General features: G+C 42.5%; 2 protein-coding genes across 8 annotated transcripts in view; one reads left to right on the plus strand and one right to left on the minus strand.

Annotated features, from left to right (window-relative positions):
- The window catches only part of LOC309665182 (uncharacterized protein), a gene marked incomplete at its 5' end in the record, with an annotated part of 137,829 nt that overhangs the window by 115,835 nt on the left and 179 nt on the right, over positions 1-21,815 (minus strand). Inside the window, 2 exons of the mRNA XM_082471396.1 lie at positions 21,006-21,574; positions 21,724-21,791. Of these exons, the coding sequence (XP_082327522.1) occupies positions 21,006-21,574; positions 21,724-21,791 (637 nt within the window). The remainder of the gene's footprint in view (positions 1-21,005; positions 21,575-21,723; positions 21,792-21,815) is intronic.
- VLDLR (very low density lipoprotein receptor) overlaps positions 21,384-21,815 on the plus strand; it is a 31,971-nt gene continuing 31,539 nt past the window's right edge. For 5 of the 7 annotated variants that reach the window (XM_082470903.1, XM_082470906.1, XM_082470907.1 and 2 more), the window contains exon 1: positions 21,572-21,762. The gene's annotated coding sequence lies outside the window, so the exon portion shown is untranslated. Of the gene's footprint in view, positions 21,763-21,815 lie in introns of all 7 variants that reach the window. The other 2 variants (XM_082470905.1, XM_082470904.1) reach the window with 2 other exon arrangements.

Here is a 21,815-nt window from a genome sequence, read left to right on the forward strand (position 1 = left end):
GTCCAGTGCATTTGCGGTTGTATTTAAGCATCAGAAATGTTTTATTTCTGGGAGGGAGAAACACAAGATTGAAGGAAATGAGCAATAGATTATTGGGAAGTTTTGTATATGGGGACTAGTTTAAACGTAAACACCAGTGTCTAACTATAATCGGTAACAAATTTTTGCCCACACCACCCCAAAAACAGAAAAATTCTTGACCATGAAAAAAGGGACTCCTGGGAAAGCTACTTTAAAAGAGGAAAAGACCTGCCAAATAGTACCACTCTGGTCTCTTTACTGATCACCGATCCATTTAAACAGCCTCTTTTCCTAATTTTCTCAAAGCGTTGCTTTCTCACAGCGTGTCGGTATATAACACTTCATGGAAGGCCTAAAACCATGGTAGGAATTATATCACAGCACCCTACATGCCCCAATAATAGAAAATACAATAACTTACTTTATGCAGCTTAGTTAAATGAAAAATAATATAAAATTGTATGCAAATTCTAATTTTGTTAACATTACCCATGGTGGATGGCGGGCATCGGGAGGAAACATACAAAAGTGCGAATAGCAGTTATCTTAAGGTAATAAAATTATCATTAACTTTTTTCTTCCCCTTCCCTCAAATTATCTACATCTTCTCTGACGCACTTGCCCTTCAACGTGCAGAAGTAGACGGCCTTCACTTCGCCTCCCATACCTTTGCGTTTCCTTTTTTTTTCCCCATGGATTTAATTAATTAATTAATTAATTTTTTTTTGGTTTGTGTTGGGTCTTCGTTTCTGTGCGAGGGCTTTCTCTAGTTGTGGCAAGCGGGGGCCACTCTTCATCGCGGTGCGCGGGTCTCTCACTATCGCGGCCTCTCTTGTTGCGGAGCACAGGCTCCAGACGCGCAGGCTCAGTAGTTGTGGCTCACGGGCCTAGTTGCTCCGCGGCATGTGGGATCTTCCCAGACCAGGGCTCGAACCCGTGTCCCCTGCATTAGCAGGCAGATTCTCAACCACTGTGCCACCAGGGAAGCCCTGCGTTTCCTTTTCACATTTATAAAGGAATGTCATCTCTGCCCCAGCTTACCGAACTGTTTCAAGTCTGTCTCTGCACTTCCCCATCTACAAAGAACTGCCTTCCAGTTACTTATCCGAGATGACCGCCAACTCTTTGCTGCTCAATATTTTGCACAAGTTCATTTGAAAATACATAGTATAAATGGAGAATTGCCTGAAGGCTCTTTCTTTTCCTTTATAGAATCACACTTTGGCAAAATGCCAGCAATGAGGGACATTCTATAAAGCAGTCCTATATAATTCAGTGGCAGTCACTGTGGGGCATTTGAGAAAATTGATCCTCAGAGCTCAAAATATCCTCTTTATTTGTACCTGTGAGAAAACGTAATTCTGCTCTCAGTGCCAGGGACAATTGAGCTCCTTCTAAGAAACTTTATTTTTAAAAATCATGTAACCAAATGAGATTTTCCTCCTTGCCCTGGTGGCCAAATTTTCATCCCACAAGCACACATTTTCTACCCCCAACTTTGCCTTATTTCTCTTTGTCCTTAGTCCTCGTTATATTTTATATTCTTATTTTTTAATTGTCTTAGTCTTTATGAAAAAGATAGTTACAAGAAAAGCACTTGCCTTAATGTTATAAAGAAAAACAAGTTTGAAAAAGTGTCCATGGACTGATGGAAGCATATGATCAGAACTTCCTTTCACTCTTCAGTGAAAAAGACAGCCAGCATCTTCTTTGGCAAAACAACACTGATAAAGGAAAAGAATACTTCTCCAACCTTCAATATTTTCTCTAAGAATCCTGGGCTGTTTTCCATAAGAAAGCTGGATCTCTTTAAGAAGTTCTGAGCTAGCAAAATGTTTTCATTAAATCCATCCAAACAGTTTTTCTCTGTGGTTTGTCCCAGGGAAATGCGTGCGCATCAGAGGACCTGGTTGCTTGTTTTGCATCAACAGAAGCACACATTATATTCGCTTTTGGGGGAAATAGTATAGATAAGGAAGACTCCCATGAACTTCTGTTCCAGGTCCTTTCCAAACAGAATAGGAATAGGTTCTAACTCTGCTTAGCTAGAGATAAGTCAGCATGACACGGCAAACCTGTAATTCCAAAGCAGCCACTGCATATACCTCCAATTGTATAAAGGTTATTGTATGATGGTCATTACGCCGTGGCTACTCAGAGGTCCCTTGGGACTGAGTATGAAGTATTAAGAAGAAATTCTGTTAAGTATTAAGGGTCAGAGGGAAGATGTCTGCTTTCATATTTAAAACATTCCATGCAATATGATCCAGAGTTGGCTTGTTTTCCCCCTAAGTTACTTTCTAGAAAAACTCCCATCACTTTTTGCAGAAATGGAGCTGTACCTTGTCACGGGGTTGTTCTATGCAGCCTCAGTTGTGACGAATGCTCTTCCCCACAAAAATGACTCCTCCAAGGATGACTGTTTTACCATAAGCAACAACACAAATTAATGGAGTGAGTTCTAACCACGTGCCTGAAACCCTGCAAAGCTTTTTATTAAAGATCTCATTACTCCTCACCACCAACCTTCCAGGTAGGTCTGTGCCCATTTTCACACTGAGGCTCAGGCTGCTCAGTACCTTTTCCAGGGTCACACAGTTACCAGATGACTGAAACAGGATTCAAACCCAGATCTGTCTAACTCCCAAGTACACACTCTTAAACATGACTTGATTGGGACTCTATTTGTCCAGAAGAGCAGAAAGTCTACATTCCCTCTCCAGCACCTGCCCACCCCAACAGATCTAAGAACTCCCCAGGCACTTCCTCATAAACAAGGGGCTTCTTCATCCTTCTTGCTCCTAGGTAGCCCCTAGAACCAGAACTCAGATGTCTCCTTTGATCCCAGAAGACAATAGTAGCTCCCGACAGAAGATGGTTGCTTTAGAAAACAAAGACCAGAAACCTGGTGTTATGGACTTACTGTTTGCATCACCCCAAACTTTATACGTTGAAGCCCTGGAGGTGAGGTCTTTGGGAGGTAATCAGGTTTAGATGAGGTCATGAGGGTGGGGCCTCCATGATGGCATTTGTGTCCTTATAAGAAGAGGAAGACAGACCAGAGCTCTCTCTCTGCTACGTGAGGACATAGAGAGAAGGCAACCACCTGTAAGCCAGCAAAAGAGGAACCAAATCAGCTGGCACCTTGATCTTAGCCTTCCCAGCTTCCAGAACTTTGAGAAATAAATTCCTGGTGTTTAGGCCACCCAGTTTGGGGTATTTTGTTATGGCAGTTCAAGCTAATACAGCTGGGGTCCCATGAAGTTCAATAAGGTCTTCCATTGACTATCAATGTCTTCACTAGAAGGCCTGGCCACTTCCAGCTGTCTCCAGAGCAATGGAGGTGAGCTGGACCTCTACCCTTGTGCTTCTCAATGAGAATGACATGACCTCCAGAGGGTGTTTTAAAATTAGAAGGGCACATTTTGCTCGTCACAATGACGGAAGGTGTGTTATTGGCTTTTAGTGGGCAGAGCCAGGGATTCTAGACATCCTGCAAAGCAGGTGATACATCTTACTCATCAAGAACAATGACCTACATGACTCAACCATCCAAAAATACTCCACCAAGCATTAAAGTTTTATCCCCTGTTTATAATTATCTGAGCCTAGATCCCGATTCTGTTTTACATATAAGCACAAAAGATCTTGGCAAGGTTTTAACATACGCTGAAATTTCCAGGAATGCAGCTACCACGTTCAGTAAAGGGAAAATTATTGGGTTTTTTTGTTTGGAACATCACCAGTTGTGGCTATTTCAGAAAATTGTATCACTAACAGCTAAGCTGCTTGTAATATGACAGTCTTCAAACCACTATACCTGTATCAGTTGGCATATGTGGCCATTGTGCTCACAGAGATTCTACACGTGTAATATCTGACTTTGTATTGTGTCTTCTGGTATAGTTGGGCTATATTGCTTTATTACAAATTGGTTTCCATTCATTTTTTTCTTTATATTATACTTAGGACATTAGGTTGATTAGTTTTTGTAGATCATATATGTGTATATGTGCTATTATCTATAACTTTCATTTCAATATAGAAAAGGAGCATTTTAAGATATTTCTTATTAAAGGGGTAAACTGCTAGCATTGAGAACCACTCTACTCTCCCACCGAACAGAGTGCCAAATCCTGTCTAGGCAACATGGATCTTCAGGTAGAAAGGAGGAGGGTTCCCTACTCAGAGTTATCTCAGCTGTGGGTGCCACATGCCAAACGTGACTTGGGCTCCCAACTGCCATCTCTTTAGATTCACCCACCCAAGACATTTGGTCAAGGCCAAACCCTTTGCTTTGGGGAACAAGGCAACATCCAGCATCTCTGCTCACATCCAACACATCTTTCCACCCTGAGTGCTTTTACAGAGGCCTTTTTATACTCCTATGGTACTAGATCACTCAGCCCACCCCGAAGGTTTCTATAGCCTGAAATTACTAGGAAGGAGGGTTGAGATTTTGCTCCCTTCCTTCCCAGGAAGGTTATCAAAGTCCTTATGCAAATTTACTTACCCCTACCTACCCCTTCATATGCACTTTCTCTCTTTGGAGCCAGGTGAAATGCTGTAAGAGATAAGTAGGGCAGGAACTATCTCCTTTCCCCAGTTGAAGAAAGTGAGGCCCAGGAGGAGTTCCGGAGCTTACTCAAAGACACAGAGCTCATGAGCAGCAGAGTCTAGACTCCAACCCCAGTTTTTGAATCCAAATGCCAGCACAGGTCATATCACATCAAAGTGATGAAAATGGAAAATGTTGCAAAGCCATCTCAGAGTCAAACAAGCCCCTTCTGCAACATGCTGTAAAATGTATTCATTCTTTCTTAAACAAGGTAACCAGAGTCACCCCCCTAGACAAGTAGAGAGGATAGGACTTACAATTTGGACAGTATTTGGTCACCAACAGGAGCCAGAAATTCTTTTAACACACACACACACACACACACAAACTCCCACCTGTTACTTACTCAGCTGCTTATTAATGGAAAATGCCCAAGCAATTTAGAATTTTATCTAGGGGCTGCAAACTTCTTATTGGAATTATCAAACACCACTGCTTATTATCCCCTGCGTTCCTGAACTCAAAGGTCCTGCAGAGCCTGGGAAAGAGCAAGAAGTTTCGAGAATGCCTCTTTTTCGTGTGTGTTCCTCATCACAGCAGGAGAGCTAAGGCTGCTTTCTGCTCTGAAATTCCATATCGCTTTGACAGAAGTTATTCTTCCTTTCCCTTACCAAACATGGGCACCTCACCATTTCTCCTCAGTGGGTGCCCCTGCACTCCGGGAGAGCACGCCAGGAGCTGATGGAAGAGCCCTCCCACTTGCCTCTCAGAACTAACCTAGATCTGCGAGCAGCATGCAGCTCTGTGAGTGAGAAGGGCTTCTGGGATCTGGAAACCAGTGCTTGCTACCAGCAACGGCAGCACCTCCAGGCTGTATGCATGGGACAGATGTGCACCCCTAGTGCCCACCCATCAGAGTTCATCCCTTAAGGATGGCACTTGTTCTGCATAATCTCTTATCAATGAACAAGTACCACAGATCACATTCAGTGGTTCAAATTACACACAGTGGAACCCCACTGTTAACTTCTCTCCACAAAGCAGCTTTAGCACAAGGTAAATGTTTCATGTGTCCAGTCCCAGACTTAAGCTGCCAAGTTACACAAGGATTCCGGTACAGAGTGTCACATCTATGAGAGGTCCATGTTACATGCTCCAAAGGACAGAACTTTATGAAGGCTTCAAGCATTTGGGGTCTCAGTTCTGATTCCAGTAGGAATTTTATTAGGTTACAGAAGGTACAGTCAGTACAGGTTGGGGACAGACATTCCTCATGTGTGTATGTACTGAAGCCTCCCAGTGTGGGCTCCACGGTTGTGGTCCCAAACATTACAGGGATGTCAACACAGTTGAAGAGACTGGACAGAGCCTTAAAAGGTTAAAAATAACAAAAGGAGGGCAAAGTTACACAGCAAACAAAGAGTAACGTTTTGTGATCCCCAACCTTACTGAATATGACAACATGTATATAATGGCCAAAATTTCATAGACCCCATCTCACATGACACTAGCAACCAAAGACCAGAATAAGCCACGAGAAAACACAAGACCATAGCAGGGGGTTCTGGGCGGGAAGAGAGGGTGATGCACTCACAGAGACAGGTGGGGGTAGAAGGCTCCAAGTGTCCATAATAAGGGGGTTAGCCTTTGGAAGGAAAGACACTGGAACTTTCTCAGCAAGAGTAATGTGTACAGTAGGAAAAGCTGAGAAGATGAATTTGGCAGTCCATCTACACATGACCCTTGAACACATGCGTATGAACTGCATGAGTCCACTTATATATGGGGTTTTTTCAATAAATATATTGGAAAATTTTTTGGAGATCTGTGATAATTTAAAAAACATGCAAGCGAACTACATAGCCTAGATACACCAAAAAAATTAAGAGAAAGTTAGTTATGTCATGAATGCATAAAATATATGTAGATACTAGTCTATCCTTACACAGGCATAAAGGTAAGTGATATTGCATATAAAATTAATCACATATTAGTTTCCTTACTGTTTTATAACTTTGCTTTCAAAGAATTACATTACCATACAATATGCCTCTCTCTGGTAATTGGAGAAACTACATATCAGCCTATCATCACAGGTAGGTGGGTTTTTAAATGTAACAATGTTTCCAATACAATATCCAATATGAATATCACTGTAATACTGTATGTCATAAAAATTTTATAACGATTCATTTAGTGTATAGGTTAGGCTACTGTGAAGCAATCGTATTGATTACACTAGGCTACCACAGAGCAATCATATCGCTGCTTCTTTGTTATCAACGCATGAAACATTATACCTGTAAATAAATATGAATTTCTTTGTACATTATCTTTTTACTTTTGATGCTAGTGTTTGTATAACATCTACAGTATTTTATATCATATAAGACGTTACTGATGCAGGTATTAACAGACAAGACATCTTGTAAACAAAGTAAACTTACAGTATGGATAAAAACAGTACAGTGATGTAAATGTATTTTCTCTTATCATTTTCTTAACATTTTCTTTTTCCTAGTTTACTTTATTGTGAGAATGCAGTATATAATACATATACAAAATATGTATTAATCGACTATGTTATCAGTAAGGCTTCTGGTCAACAGTAGACTATTTGTAGCTAAGTTTTGGGGGAATCAAAAGTTACATGCAGGGCTTTCCTGGTGACGCAGTGGTTGAGAATCTGCCTGCCAATGCAGGGGACACGGGTTCGAGCCCTGGTCTGGGAAGATCCCACATGCTGCGGAGCGACTAGGCCCGTGAGCCACAATTGCTGAGCCTGCGCGTCTGGAGCCTGTGCTCCGCAACAAGAGAGGCCGCGATAGTGAGAGGCCCGCGCACCGCGATTAAGAGTGGCCCCCACTTGCCGCAACTAGAGAAAGCCCTTGCACAGAAACGAAGACCCAACACAGCCATAAATGAATGAATAAATAAATAAATGAATAAATAAAAATAAAAATTAAAAATAAAAAAGTTATATGCAGATTTTTGACTGCATGGGGTTGGGGGGTTGGCACCCCTAACCCCTGAGTTGTTCAAGGGTCAACTGTATAAATAAATGCCACAAACCATCAAGTCTCTTTTTCAATCCAATTCAATCAATCAAAGACTCCCACTATACCCACAAGAAGTTTTTTGGTTTTGTTTTTTTTTAATTAACAAGGGAGTATTTGGGGAGAGAAACACAAAGAGTCCACCAAAAATCCTGGTAAGTACACAATAAGGCACAGAGCTTGCTGCTGTGATTGTAAACCTAAGAAGTACACTGTCATGTCTAGATACAGGACAAGTATTTATAGCATGATTTAAATGGCCAGCACAATTTCCTTCCAGAGGTACTTTGGTGATTAAGAAAATAAAGATTCTAATGGAACAGCTACTTTATCTGACAGAGTATCACACCTGTCAGTGGAAAAAAAAACTGAAGCCAGTTCATGTCAGCATCAAAGGAAATGGGAAAAGAATTTGACCTATACTGCTAAACAGTTCCTGTTTTCACCTTCAATTTCTAAATAACCCTTGTTGCAATATTTCCAGTAATTTCTCCAGTGAATCTTCCCCTGAAGTGGACCTTGATTTGAGGAAATGATATAAGATCTACAAGGCACTCTTCCATTCCTCTTCATATCCTGTGAATTTTCTGCCATGGGCAGGACCTCCTGAGATTTCTTAAGAGAGCCAGGCAGAAGGCAGGGCAGGGACTGGGAAGTGGAATGAAGAAAAGGAAAATAAGCAAATTTATTGGATGTGATTACATTTCCCTTGCAAAGGCAGAAAAAGAAATAACTACCGCATTTGTTCTTTCCTTCAAGTTAACGGAATTTCTAACTACCCTACTTTGCCACAAGATCCTAATCAGAACAACAGAGGGAGGTATGACGTTTCCATTTCTCTCTTCAAGGAATCTTCTCTAAGACTCCAGGTTTTGCTGAGGTGAGTCAATTTGGTGTTGTCATGATAATACAAAAATACTTCTCGGTGTCTCTTGTTTTGTTCTGTCATTTTATTTTTGCCTTGCTCCAAAAAACAAACAAACAAACAAAATGGATGGAGACTAGAGTTAAGCATGGCCATTTGGGAAAAAGAATAAGAAACAAGAAAAACATAGTGTGCCTTCTTAAAGCATGAGACATAGAGTTCACCAAGAGACTGCAATGTAAACTTTATCTGGCCATGTTTAGTATTAACACCCATCTTTCTCTATGTGAGATTTAGAACTCAACCAATCTGGGACACTTGCTTAAGCTGAGTCTGGACACTGATCTCTGCTTGAGCTCCTTCCAAACTGCTGAAGAGGGATTATTCCCCTTAAAGTCTGTCCACAGTCTCCTCCCAGGGAGTAATGATGTCATGTTTGTAGAGTACTTTGAACATTCTCAGAAGAAAGGCAGTGCACAAATTCAAGACATTCTTCTCACACTATGTAAGACATAACCATCATTTTTTGTTGTTGTTTCACATTTAGAAAACAGCCCCACTAGCCAGGCAAGCGCTATGGAATCACTATAAAAGGAAGAGAAGATCTTCCATGACCTTCAGAGATTTTCTGTTGAGTGTTCTGCATAGTGTTTGTGCCAGCCAGCCTGCCCTTTCTCCCTCATCTCTTTGTTCTTTGTTGGAGTCTCTGGCAAACGGAAGAGAGGAGTAAAGGAATGTCAAGAGAGAAACCTCAGCAATGACCCATCTTCCTTTCAGCCACTTATTCACAGAAAGATGCCTTTCTGGAGTTCATCAAGAGAACCTGACTAAAAGACCTGTTCATATATTCCAATTCAATTTCACAAACATGGCAAATATTTAAACCATAATTTTTGCTTACTATTTACATCAGGAAAGGAGTAAGTTTTGATTGCAAAGAAGAATACTGGTGATATTGGGGTGTTACGGTTAAGAAGGTGAAAGGCAAGATTCAGTAGAAGTCTCAGCTATGTCTCATTTCCCAAGCTCCCTCATTCCAATCCCAGTACCCTCCCAACTCCATCTCTATCTACATAAGACCTCTGATCTGTGCTTCCAAATGGCCTTCTGTTATCTTCTTTTCTTTTAAAGGTCCACATGCGTTTATTTAATTTATTTATTTATTTTAATTTTATTTATTTTTGGCTGTGTTGGGTCTTTGCTGCCGCGCATGGGCTCTCTCTAGTTGCGGCGAGCGGGGGCTACTCTTCATTGCGGAGCACGGGCTCTAGGCACACGGGCTTCAGTGGTTGCAGCAGTGGGCTCAGTAGCTGTGGCACACGGGCTCTAGAGCACACGGGCTTCAGTAGTTGTGGCTCACAGGCTTAGCTGCTCCGCGGCACGTGGGATCTTCCCGGACCAGGGACCGAACGCGTGTCCCCTGCATTGGCAGGCGGATTATTAACCACTGCGCCACCAGGGAAGTCCATGTTATCTTCTTCCCAAGTCAAATCCAAGGAACAAGGTCTGATTTGGGTCGTTAACCATCAATCATCCTTCAGTTTGGATCAGTAACCATGAACCTTTCTTCAACTCTAGAAGGAAACCCCTCCCAAAGGGTGAAGCTTTTTTATTTCCCTCACATGTAAGAATTGTCCATCCAGAAAAACAATCAGACCCAGAAAATTATTGTGGTAAACATACTCTCTGAGAGAGTTCAATTTCTCCTGGGGTAGGGGAAATAATTGTTAAGATCTCAAGATAGAATTTCAATTTCTACCAGGTCTTACATGTGTTCCCACCACGGTTTAGAAAACAACCACAACTTGCACGTTGTTATCCTATGAGATGATCAGCTGAAATCACTATTCCTTAATGTTCAAAAACATACTTTCTCTCCCACACAACGTATTCAAAGGCTGCTTTAAGACTTCAGTGGAAGACCCAGCTCTTGCTCAAAGTGCCTCTCCGAGTACAACGGAATCCCCTTAACTCTTTGATCTGTCTATCCATTTATTCCAGACTTCTGACTCTAGGAATCATTAAGTGGTCTTTCCTCTCTTAGATGGCAAACTCTGTCATGCTTCATAATTGAGTGGGCACTCGATAAATGAATGCTATAGTGCTAGGAGGAATAATACACTTCCTATTGGCAGCAAATCCAAGAGAAACTTCCTTAGAAGAAAGGACTGTCAATTACCACTTAACAAGCCTGAATTTTGGCTCCTGTAGAAAAGGCAAACAAAACAATAACAACTCTCTCCTCAGTGGCAGCCAAAACGCTATCTGGTTGCTGCCCTCCAGTCACCTGGCAGGCGGCTGGGCCCCAGAAAGTGCTCAGCAAGTCCTTGCTGGGGGATTGATGTGCAAAGGCATGAGACTGGCGATATATAACCTATCCCTGATGGGTAGACACCAGCTGGGTTCCTAGCAGTCTGGTGGTGCAGAGCTTCTGACTTCCCATGGTCCTTGGCTCTCTTACAGCCTACAAATCTAGCTGAATGTGGGATGCCAGGAGCAGGACACACAGAGCGAGGACAGGGAGGCTGTTCTGGAACACAGACGGGGGATTTGCTCGTGTTTCCTCTGCAGCAGCCGCCATGGCATCCCTGTCGCCCTTGGGGTGAAGTTCATTCAAGTGTTACCACCCAGCTTTCCCTGTCTCCTCTGGGCCAGGGGGCATCAGGCCTGACACCAAGTGAGTCATAATTAGAATGCAAATCACTTGGGAAGCTTAAAAATGCTCACATCCAGGCCCTGTTTCCAGACACTGTTATTGAATTGACCTTGAGTAAGACTCCAGGGTTGATAGTCTTAAAAAGCTCTCCGGGGGATTTTAATGTGCAGACGGGGTCCAGTACCACTGCCTTCCAACGTTCCAATCCTGGGCCCACACCTGTAATCCCTTTGCCTCTCTTTTACACGGGAGCTGCTGATAATAATAAAAACAACAACAATAACAATAAATGTCATTACTATTATCAAGAGTAGCTAACAATTCCTGAGCATTTATTATATGCCAGGCATATTTCTAACTGCTTTACTTGTATCAATATGAGTGCACTGAATTCTTATAAGAAGTGGGTATACTTGTTATCTCCATTTTTCAGGTGAAAAAACTGAGGCATATCAAGAGGTTAAATAACTTGCCCAAAATTTCACAGCCAGTAAGTGATTGAGCCAAGCTTTGAACCCAGGAAGACTGGCTCCAGCACCTTCTCTCATAATTGTTAACCTGCATTGCCCCCCTGCATTCATTCAAGGCACAAAGGCTTTCAGGGACCACATAGGGTGACCTCTGGATCCTATACAGCCATAATCACCTTCTCAAATAATCATATTTCTGAAGACATATATCTGATCCCATCATTTCTTGATCCAAAACCTTCAATGGTTTACTAACTGCTTATGGGATACAGATCCAAACGATACACAGATAACTTCCTCAACTGTACTTGGCTACCCCTCTGGTATCTACTCCCACCTTAAGCGACTCTACCCTTCAACAGTTCAGAATTACTTGCACCTCCTTCAAACAACCATAAAAAGCAGGCTGGAAAACCCAGGCTTCCCTCCACACTCCAGACACAGTCATCAGCATTTGAACTCCTCGTAAATGTGTTTCTAAAGGATTTAGAGATGCTAGGACAAAACCTTCTCAAAGAGCCAGGTGGGACAGAAGCATATCCATTTAGAAACTCAGCCCTTCAAGGAGTGCAAGCAGCAATGTCATACGAATTTAAACTACACATAGCCAAGTAAAACAACATTAGATACATCAACTATCCATTTCCACAAAACTCCTAAAAGTTTGAAAATGGAATTATCCTGGTGAAATGGTACAGGCTTTACAGCTCACTGCATTACTCGTAACTTGCAGATTAAAATTCTTACATTCTAATAAGCATCTATACTTAGCTAGCACAGTAGGGACCACAAAGCCCCTACTTCCAAAAACACTCCAGTTGTTAGAGTGTTTTAAATGCTATAGCACTACATTCTAAAACCTCTTGTAAACTGCATTTATGACAAATGAAAGCAATCAAATTTGGGACCAGGATCAGAGGAATTAACTATCAGAATTAAAGTAGAAGTGGTCAAGCACTTCATCCCTGCCTTGAAAAACAAAACAAAACCCTTGCAAACAAAAGGGCACTATGAATTCACAATGCAGCCAGAATGTAGATAGCCTACATTGGTCTACCTCAATTTGAATGTAATCTACTTGTCGTTTGCTTTACATCTCCCAGGTCTGTAAATCTACACACTGCCCTTTGATACTGCATTCACAGCTGTCATCGACTGGACAAAATCCAGTTTGTGTTTTCGTTGTTCAAAGAGAGAACATCTTTCTAATGGGCCATCCAAGTTCCAAATAATGTTCCCCTACCCTGTTCGAGGTAAAAAGCTCATACATTTCAGAATCACCTGACTTTACCTAGTCTAGCCCAGGATATCTCAACTGTGGCAACATTGATACAGATAATTCTTTGTTGAGGGGGCTGTTCTGTGCACTGTAGGATAAGCAGCAGCAGCCCTGGGCTCAACCCCCTAAACAACTACAGTAGTACCTCTCCCTGAGGCATGACAACTTAAAAATGTTCCCTGGGGGCAAAACTGTTCCCAGCTGAGAATCACTGGTCTACCGTCATACTCAACCCATTTTGGAGTTTCTCTCTAACCATAACTCTATTTTTACCACATTTGGCCACACTTTTACTCTCTGAAATTCTTCAAAAGCCATCTGCAAAATAGTCTTTGGCCTTGGAATTTCAAAAAAAGTGTTCTTATTAGATTGTAACCCTCAATTAAGGTTCATTTGTAATAAGCCCACATGGAGTGTTTGATTCAGGGCTGAGGTATGGTGGGAGTTGACTTGGTCAGGATGCCCAAGAGAGCAACTGTTTAAGATGGTCCTTACTGATACCTGCATTCCTCTTCCAAAACAGAGCCAGAAGGGGTGGGCGTGTTATTTCCACTGTAAATACGTCCAGAGGTGGAGTTTTGCCCAGTGTTTTACCATATACACGCTACTTCCCTCAAGAGGGCACCTCTATCAGCTAATTACTTGTTAACAATGGAAAACTCAATCCAAACTGGGCTTAAGCAACAAAGGGAATTTTTTTGCTAAGAAAAGTGAAAGTCCTACAAATGGCAGCTTTCAGGAGAATCACACCTGGGCTCCAGCTCCAGTTTGGGTGCTGTTTCCCTGATTCTCTCAGCTTCCTCTTCTCCATGAGTCAGGTGGTCTTCAGATTGGCTTCCTTCACAGTGGCACTAATGGCTACAGAAGTCCTGGCCTAAGTCCATACACCACATTGCTTATAAAAGAGTGCCTTGCCATAGAGGGAACCTACCTCAACATAATAAAGGCTGTATATGACAAACCCACAGCCAACATCTTTCTCAATGGTGAAAGGCTAAAAGCATTTCCTCTAAGATCAGGAACAAGACAAGGATGTCCACTCTTGCCACTTCTACTCAACATAGTTTTGGAAGTCCTAGCCATGGCAATCAAAGAAGAAAAAGAAATAAAGGAATCTGAATTGGAAAAGAAGTAAAACTGTCACTGTTTGCAGATGACATGATACCATACATAGAATATCCTCAAGATGCTATCAGAAAACTACTAGAGCTCATCAATGAATTCAGTAAAGTTGCAGGATACAAATTAATACACAGAAATCTGTTGCACTTCTATACACTAACAATGAAAGATCAGAAGTAGAAACTAAAGAAACAGTCCCATTTGCCATCTCATCAAAAAGAATAAAATACTAGGGATAAACCTACCTAAGGAGACAAAAAAACCTGTACTCTGAAAACTATAAGATGCTGATGAAAAACATCAAAGCTGACACAAACAAATGGAAAGATACACCATGCTCTCGGATTGGAAGAATCAATACCGTCAAAATGACTATACTACCCAAGGCAATCTACAGATTCAACGCAATCCCTATCAAATTACCAAGGGCATTTTTCACAAAACTAGAACAAAAAATCTTAAAATTTGTATGCAGACACAAAAGACCTCAAATAGCCAAAGCAATCTTGAGAAAGAAAAACAGAGCTGGAGGAATCAGACCCCCCCCCAACTTCAGACTATACTATAAAGCTACAGTCATCAAAACAGTATGGTACTGGCACAAAAACAGAAATATAGATCAATGGAACAGGATAGAAAGCCCAGAAATAAACCCACTCCCCTATGGTCAATTAATCTATGACAAAGGAGGCAAGACTATACAACGGAAGAAAGACAGTCTCTTCAATAAATGGTGCTGGGAAAACTGGACAGCTACATGTAAAAAAATGAAATTAGAACATTCTTTAACACCATACACAAAAATAAACTCAAAACAGATTAAGGACCTAAATGTAAGACAAGATACTATAAAAACTCTTAGAAAAAAACAAAGGCAGAACACTCTTTGTTGACATAAATCACAGCAATATCTTTTTGGATCTGTCTCCTAGAGAAATGGAAGTAAAAACAAAAATAAACAAATGGGACCTAGTTAAGCTCAAAAACTTTTGCACAGCAAAGAAAACCACAAACAAAACGAAAAGACAACCCACAGAATGGAAGAAAATATTTGCAAGCAATGTAACCGAAATTGCAAAAATTTACAAACAGCTCATGTAAATCCAAAATTTACAAACAGCTCATGTGACTCAATATCAAAAAAAACCAAACAACCCAGTCAAAAAATAGGCAGAAGACCTAAATAGACATTTCTTCAAAGAAGACATACGGATGGTCAAGAGGCACCTGAAAAGATGCTCAACATCGCTAATTATCAGAGAAATGCAAATCAAAAGTACAATGAGATATCACCTCAGACCAGTCAGAATGGCCATCATCAAAAAATCTACAAACAGTAAATGCTGGAGCAGGTGTGGAGAAAAGGGAACCCTCCTACACTGTAGATGGGAATGTAAATTCGTACAGCCACTATGGAGAACAGTATGGAGGTTCCTTAAAAAGCTAAAAATAGAACTACTATATGATCCAACAATCCCACTCCTGGGCATGTATCCAGAGAAAAACATGGTTCAAAAGGATACATGCACTCCAATGTTCATTGCAGTGCTGTTTACAATAGCCAAGACATGGAAGCAACCTAAATGTCCATCGACAAATGAATGGATAAAGAAAATGAGGTACATATATGCCATGTATATGTATATGTGTGTGTGTGTGTGTATGTGTGTATATATACACACATACACACACACACACACACACAATTAAATATTACTCAGCCATTAAAAAGAATGAAATAAGGCCATTTGCAGCAACATGGATGGACTTGGAGATTACCATACTAAGTGAAGTAAGTCAGACATAGAAAGACAAATATCATATGATATTGCTTATATGAGGAATCTAAAAAAAAAACGATACACATGAACTTATTTACAAAACAGAAACAGACTCACAGATTTAGAGATTGAACTTATGGTTCCCGGGGGGAAGGGTAGGGGGAGGGATAGATTAGGAGTTTGGGACTGACATGTACACACTACTATATTTAAAATAGATAACCAACAAGGACCTACTGTATAGCAGAGGGAGTTCTGCTCAATATTCTGTAATAACCTAAACGGGAAATGAATTTGATAAAGAATAGATACATAGATATGAAAAACTGAGTCACTTTGCTGTACACCTGAAACTAACACAACATTGTTAATCAACTATGATCCAATATAAAATAACTTTAAATTAAATAATTAATTAAAAATAAAAATAACAACACTGGAAAAAAATTTTAAAATAAGAAAAGAAGTCAGTGAAAAGGAAAAAAAAGAAAAAGAAAGAAAGAAAAAAAGGGTGCCTTTCTAACCAAGCAAAAATCCTGAACTTCACTATAACTGGATTGATTGAATAATGTGCTTAGGGCTGAAGTATCCAATCAGTGTGGCCAGAAGACCACAGGCTGACTGGTTGAGACCCTTGAATTGATCACAGTGGCTGAGGGGGGAAGTTATGCTGATGGATTTAGAGCGATGGTTCTCAAAATGTGTTCCCTGACCAGTTACATCAGCATCACCTGGGAACTTGTTAGAAATGCAAATACTCTGGCTCCACCCCATACCAGCTGAACCAGAAACTCTGGGATGGTGCCTAGCAATCCCTGTTTTAACCAGTTCTCCAGGTGATTCTCATGGAAGCTAAAGTTTGTGAGCCACTGGTTTAAACCATCAGATCCTACCTGTAGAGCCTAGAGTGGGGTGAATCCCGTTTATTTCACTGGCTGCCACACAATTAGAAAATGGTGGAGTGGAGGCCTGAGAAATTACCGTCAAAATACTTTAGAAGGAGAAGGCTCCAGAAGGGGACAGTTCATTTCACTTCTTACTTCCTATGGTAAGGCTATGAAGTAGAAAACACAGTAATGAGTGCTTCAGCCTAGCAACATGGTTTGAAGATGACTTCTACTGCCCATATTTATTAGTTTCCAGGGCTTGAAGAAAACGAAATGCCCAACATTACCCTTCCCATTCTCTGTGGGCCCTAACCCACTCTCCCTGGGGAAATTGGACAAATATATACATACAGGTTTGAGAGAAGTAAAGCTACTTGGCAGTTAAGACTGCATTGAAGAAGACATTCTCTAGGAAGTTTTCTTAATCATGGCTAATCCTAAGAGTTGCCTGGAGTAAGGGTACAAGTCCAGCCTCTTGGGCTGGACTAGACCTACAGAGTCAGGATCTCTAAGGGAGGGACCTGGGAATCTGTGTTTTTAACACACATTTCCAGGGATTCTTTTTTAAAATAAATTTATTTATTTATTTTTGGCTGCATTGGGTCTTTGTTGTTGGGCGCGGGCTTTCTCTAGTTGCAGCGAGCGGGGGCTACTCTTCATTGTGGTGCTTGGGCCTCTCATTGCAGTGGTTTCTCTTGTTGCGGTGCATGGGCTCCAGGCATGAGGGCTTCAGTAGTTGTGGCTCACAGGCTTAGTTGCTCCACGGCATGTGGGATCTTCCCGGACCAGGGCTCAAACCCGTGTCCCCCGCATTGGCAGGCAGATTCTTAACCACTGCACCACCAGGGAAGCCCCCAGGGATTCTTACGGATTGACCATGGTTGGAAAACACTGTTCTAAAAGCTATATGCAGAGGACTGGGGAGAGAAATCTCATGAAAGAATTACACGAATATTTCTGACTGCAAATAATAGCTTCTTCCTGTCCTTTCTTGGTGCCTTCCCTCACTACCAGGGCCTCTAACTGTTCTTCCTCTAGTCTTATCCTACACTGCTTCCCAAAGAAGTCACCCTACAGACCACTTCACATCAGAGTGAACTTTCTAAAACACACTGAATGTCAGGCCTCTGATCACAATCTATCACGGTAGAAATCCATCACAAGTCCTCACCATGGCCAACAGGATCAAGTCCGAAGTGTTGGCATGAAATGGGGGGAGATAAATTAGGAGTCTGGGATTAACAGATATGCAATGCTATATATAAAATAAATGAACAACAAAGACCTACTATACAGCACAGGGAACTATATTCAATATCTTGTAATAACCTATAATGGAAAAGAATCTGAAAAAGAACATATACATATTCTCACATATATGTATATGTATAACTGAATCACTTTGCTATACAACTGAAACTAACACAACATTGTAAATCAACTATACTTTAATTTAAAACAAATTTTTTTTAAATGCAAAAAAAAAAGTGTTGGCATTTCATACACATTTCCATATAATCCAGGCCCTGCCTTTCTTTCTTAGCTTTACCTCCCGCTGTCAGCCCATTGGAACACCATTATGGAACCATCCTGAAGCCCCTGCATTTCCTTCAACACTTGATGTTCTCTTTGCCTTTGTTCCTTCTGTTCACCAGGGTCTTCCTTCCCCCTTCACCCAGAGTATCAGTCAAGTTAATGAGAGGTCATGCTGAAGTAACAAAAGCTCAGTAGATAAAGACAGCAAAGGTTTATTTCTCACTCAATGTCAGGAGGTGGTAAGTTTTTTCTCTAAAGACCCAGATGGTAAATATTACATACTTGGTGAGCAACATACAATTTCTGTTGCATTTTCTTCTCCTTCACTTTTTTGTATAACTCTTTAAAAAATGTAAAAACCACTCTTTTTCATAGGTCATACAGAAACAGGTCACTGGCCATCTGCTGACCTCTACTCTACGTGATCATTGCCAGAGACATGTAGACAGCAGAGAACTACTCAATCTAGCCATTCAGACCAGGCTAATGGAGCAACCATCTCTTGAGCATGTCTAGTCACCATGCAGACCAAAAGAGAGGGTCAGGCAAGTCCCACTAAATGCCCCAGTCCAGAAGTGACACCCTAGAACTTCTGCTCACAAATAATTGGCCAAAACTGGTCTTTCAGCCCCACCTAACTATAATGGAGCCAGGAAGTGCAATCCTACCATGTGTCCAGCAGTAAAGAGAACTGGAATTGCTTGGTAAAAATGATGACTTCAGCTCAGAGACAAGTGCTCTGGAAAGCCTTTTCTGACCCTCTGGTCCCCCAGTCAGATTAGCTACTCTTTCCCTGTCACCTTATAGCACCTTGAAGCCTAAGCGTGTGCTGTGCATAGGGTACCACAATCGCCAACTTCTCCGCCTCCCCCACAGGATCCTGAGCTTCCTTAGACAAGCATCTCCATATACCTACTGCCTAGCACAGCGCCTGCTACCCAGGGATGCTCAGTGTGTGTTGCTTCAACAAATTGACGAATGTGGTAGATTGTGGGAGCGGGGTTGCCTATGCATTTCCCTGAAGGCTCTGTATGCAGCAGCGTCAGCCTCTCTGAGCCTAGTTCAACCACACCCATCTCCACTCATGGTAAATGTATCATTTTGGTTATTCGGTTACTTCCTATATTAATCAAATTCACTCTTCCTTACAACCTTTCCTTCTAATAATCAACACTTTGCAGAGAGCTGGTCCTGGAGGCCACAGAGCACTTTGACTTTATGTGAATTGGTTTTGTGTTCAGTTTGTAGGTCAGAAAGCAGGCACAGACAGGCACTGAGATTTTCCCAAGTTACACAGCCAAATGAGAGGTGGAGCCAAAAGTTATGCTTCCTTTTGATCCAACAAGAGAGCTACAGGATTGAACACAGAGCTGCAGCTAAGTTCACCAACAGTTTATTTATATCCTTTGGAGAGACAGAAAGCATAACGTGTTTGTCAAAGGTAAATCTTATTATACCATATCAATGTTCAGCTTACAGTATACGTATTTATCTCCGAGTAAAATATTAAAAACAAACCACATGACTATATTAATGTGCCTTTTCATATTGCTTCCACTCATCCCCTCTACCACATTTTCTCTTCCGCCAGTGACACAGCTCATTATCAGCCTCTCTTTCAGAACCCCGAGAATATTGAAAATGCCACACACCTGTTTTACCACCATCCCTTAATGCCTGTTAGGTGAGCAACACCTGCATGCCTCTTCACTACTAATGGCATAAAGCAGAGTTCAACTCAGTTTCACATGCAACACATGTGCAGCTGCTGCAGTTTATATCAAACGTGCAACCACAGAGCGAGCAAAATAGAGTTCAAAATGAACTACAGTGCAAGTCTCCACCAATACATATTGACAGAGTTAAGCCCCTTCGTGTAGACCATTCACAATCTGGGTATCCTCTGACTCCACGAAAGTGTATCCTGACCTGGAATTTTCCTCTCCTCTCCATCTCCTGGATCCAGTAAGTTCCTAATAAACATCCCATCTGATGGTTAGCCTTGACAAATGCCCTGGAGCACCAAGACAAGAGGAATACAGCTAGGCAGGAGCCCTCTACTTCTCACATCATCAATAGAATAGCGTCAGAGCTGGTCCTATTGAAATCGGTGGAGTTTGAGTCATTCAAGATCAAAACAACTTTTAAAAAATATATAAACCCTTTATTTAAGAAGGTGAAATAGCTCGGTGTGTCCTCCCAGTCTGGTTAAATGGGGACAACCAGGGGAAATTGTGCAAGAAAACTGAAGTATACAAAAGCAAATTACAGGCTCAGTATTGCCAGACACAAAACAGGAATCAATCCTTTACAGGAATCTTGCCTTTGCTTCCTTTTTTCTTTCCTTGAGCCTTGTAATTGAATGTTGCAAACTATATCAAGAAGAATAAACCTACGAGTTTCCCCTCCCCCAAGCAAGAAAAGGTTAAGCTTTTAATTACAGGCCCTCCGACTATCATTTGTGCAATTAGCAATTAACTATAATCGTTGAGGAGAGAATGCAGAGCTGCGCTAGCGATATCCCCCTCCTCCTCATCCCAGACTGGGTTACTTTCGTCCCATTCTATTACAGAGGACAAACCACAACCGCGCGCACTCTCCTTACACACACGCTCTCACTTAAAGACACATTTAATTTTTAGCAAAAATGGCATCTCAGCGCTTGACTGAGACAGGCATCCCCAACCCCACATCAAAGTAGCCCAAACGTTTAGACCCACTCCTCTTCAGCACTTTTAAGCGGAGAGAGGAGGCCCAAGGAAGAAGCTACCTACCAGCCTCACAGGACCAGCCTCCTTTGAGGCGCAGGAGAGGGTGGTAGAGAGACGCTTGTTGCCCCTGGAAACTGCAAGTCCCCCCCGGGCTGTAAGCCGCGTTAGTGGGAAGGCGGTGGCAATAGCCTCAGTAGTTGCATCAGTGCTAACTGCTGCTGCTGCTTCTGCTGCATCTACTGCTGGCGGCTGCCGGGAAGGTACAGTAATGACTGTAGGGAGCGCACAGCTGCTGCGGCGGCAGGTTCCCTGGATCAGGAAATTAGGGCAGGCACCGGGGATTGGAGGCGAGGGCGGCGCGCGAGCCAACCAGCGGCCGCCCCGGGCCCCCGTGAGCCCCGGGCGGACGCGCGGAGCAGCCGGGCCCCGGGAGCAGTCCGGGTGGCAGCGGCGGCCACGGCCACGGCCACTCACGCTCACACTCGCACGCACACTCACACACCCCCGGCGCAGGAACCTGGCTGCCCCGAGCTTATAAGAGGAGCGCGTCGAGGGTGGGGAAGGAGGGCTGAAGCCGCCGCGCCCGCCCCCACCCCCCGCTGACCACTCCCCCTCCTGCCCCCTCCTCGCTCCTCACCCCGCGCTCCAGCGGCCGCCAGGGTGGGTGCTCCGCGGCCGGCTCCTCTCTCTTCTGTCTTCTCCGCTCTCGGCTCCCCACCCCCTCTCCCTTTCTCCCCTCCTCTTCCCTCCCCTCCTCTGCAGCGCCTGCATTATTTTCTGCCCGCGGGCTCGGCTTGCACTACCGCTGCAGCCCGGGGAGGTAGGTGGGTGGGTGGGTGGGTGGGTTGGCTGGTGGGGGGTAGATTGTGCAAG

Source organism: Balaenoptera physalus (genome assembly GCF_965194825.1).
Source record: "Balaenoptera physalus genome assembly, chromosome: 7".
Classification (NCBI taxonomy): Eukaryota; Metazoa; Chordata; class Mammalia; order Artiodactyla; family Balaenopteridae; genus Balaenoptera; species Balaenoptera physalus.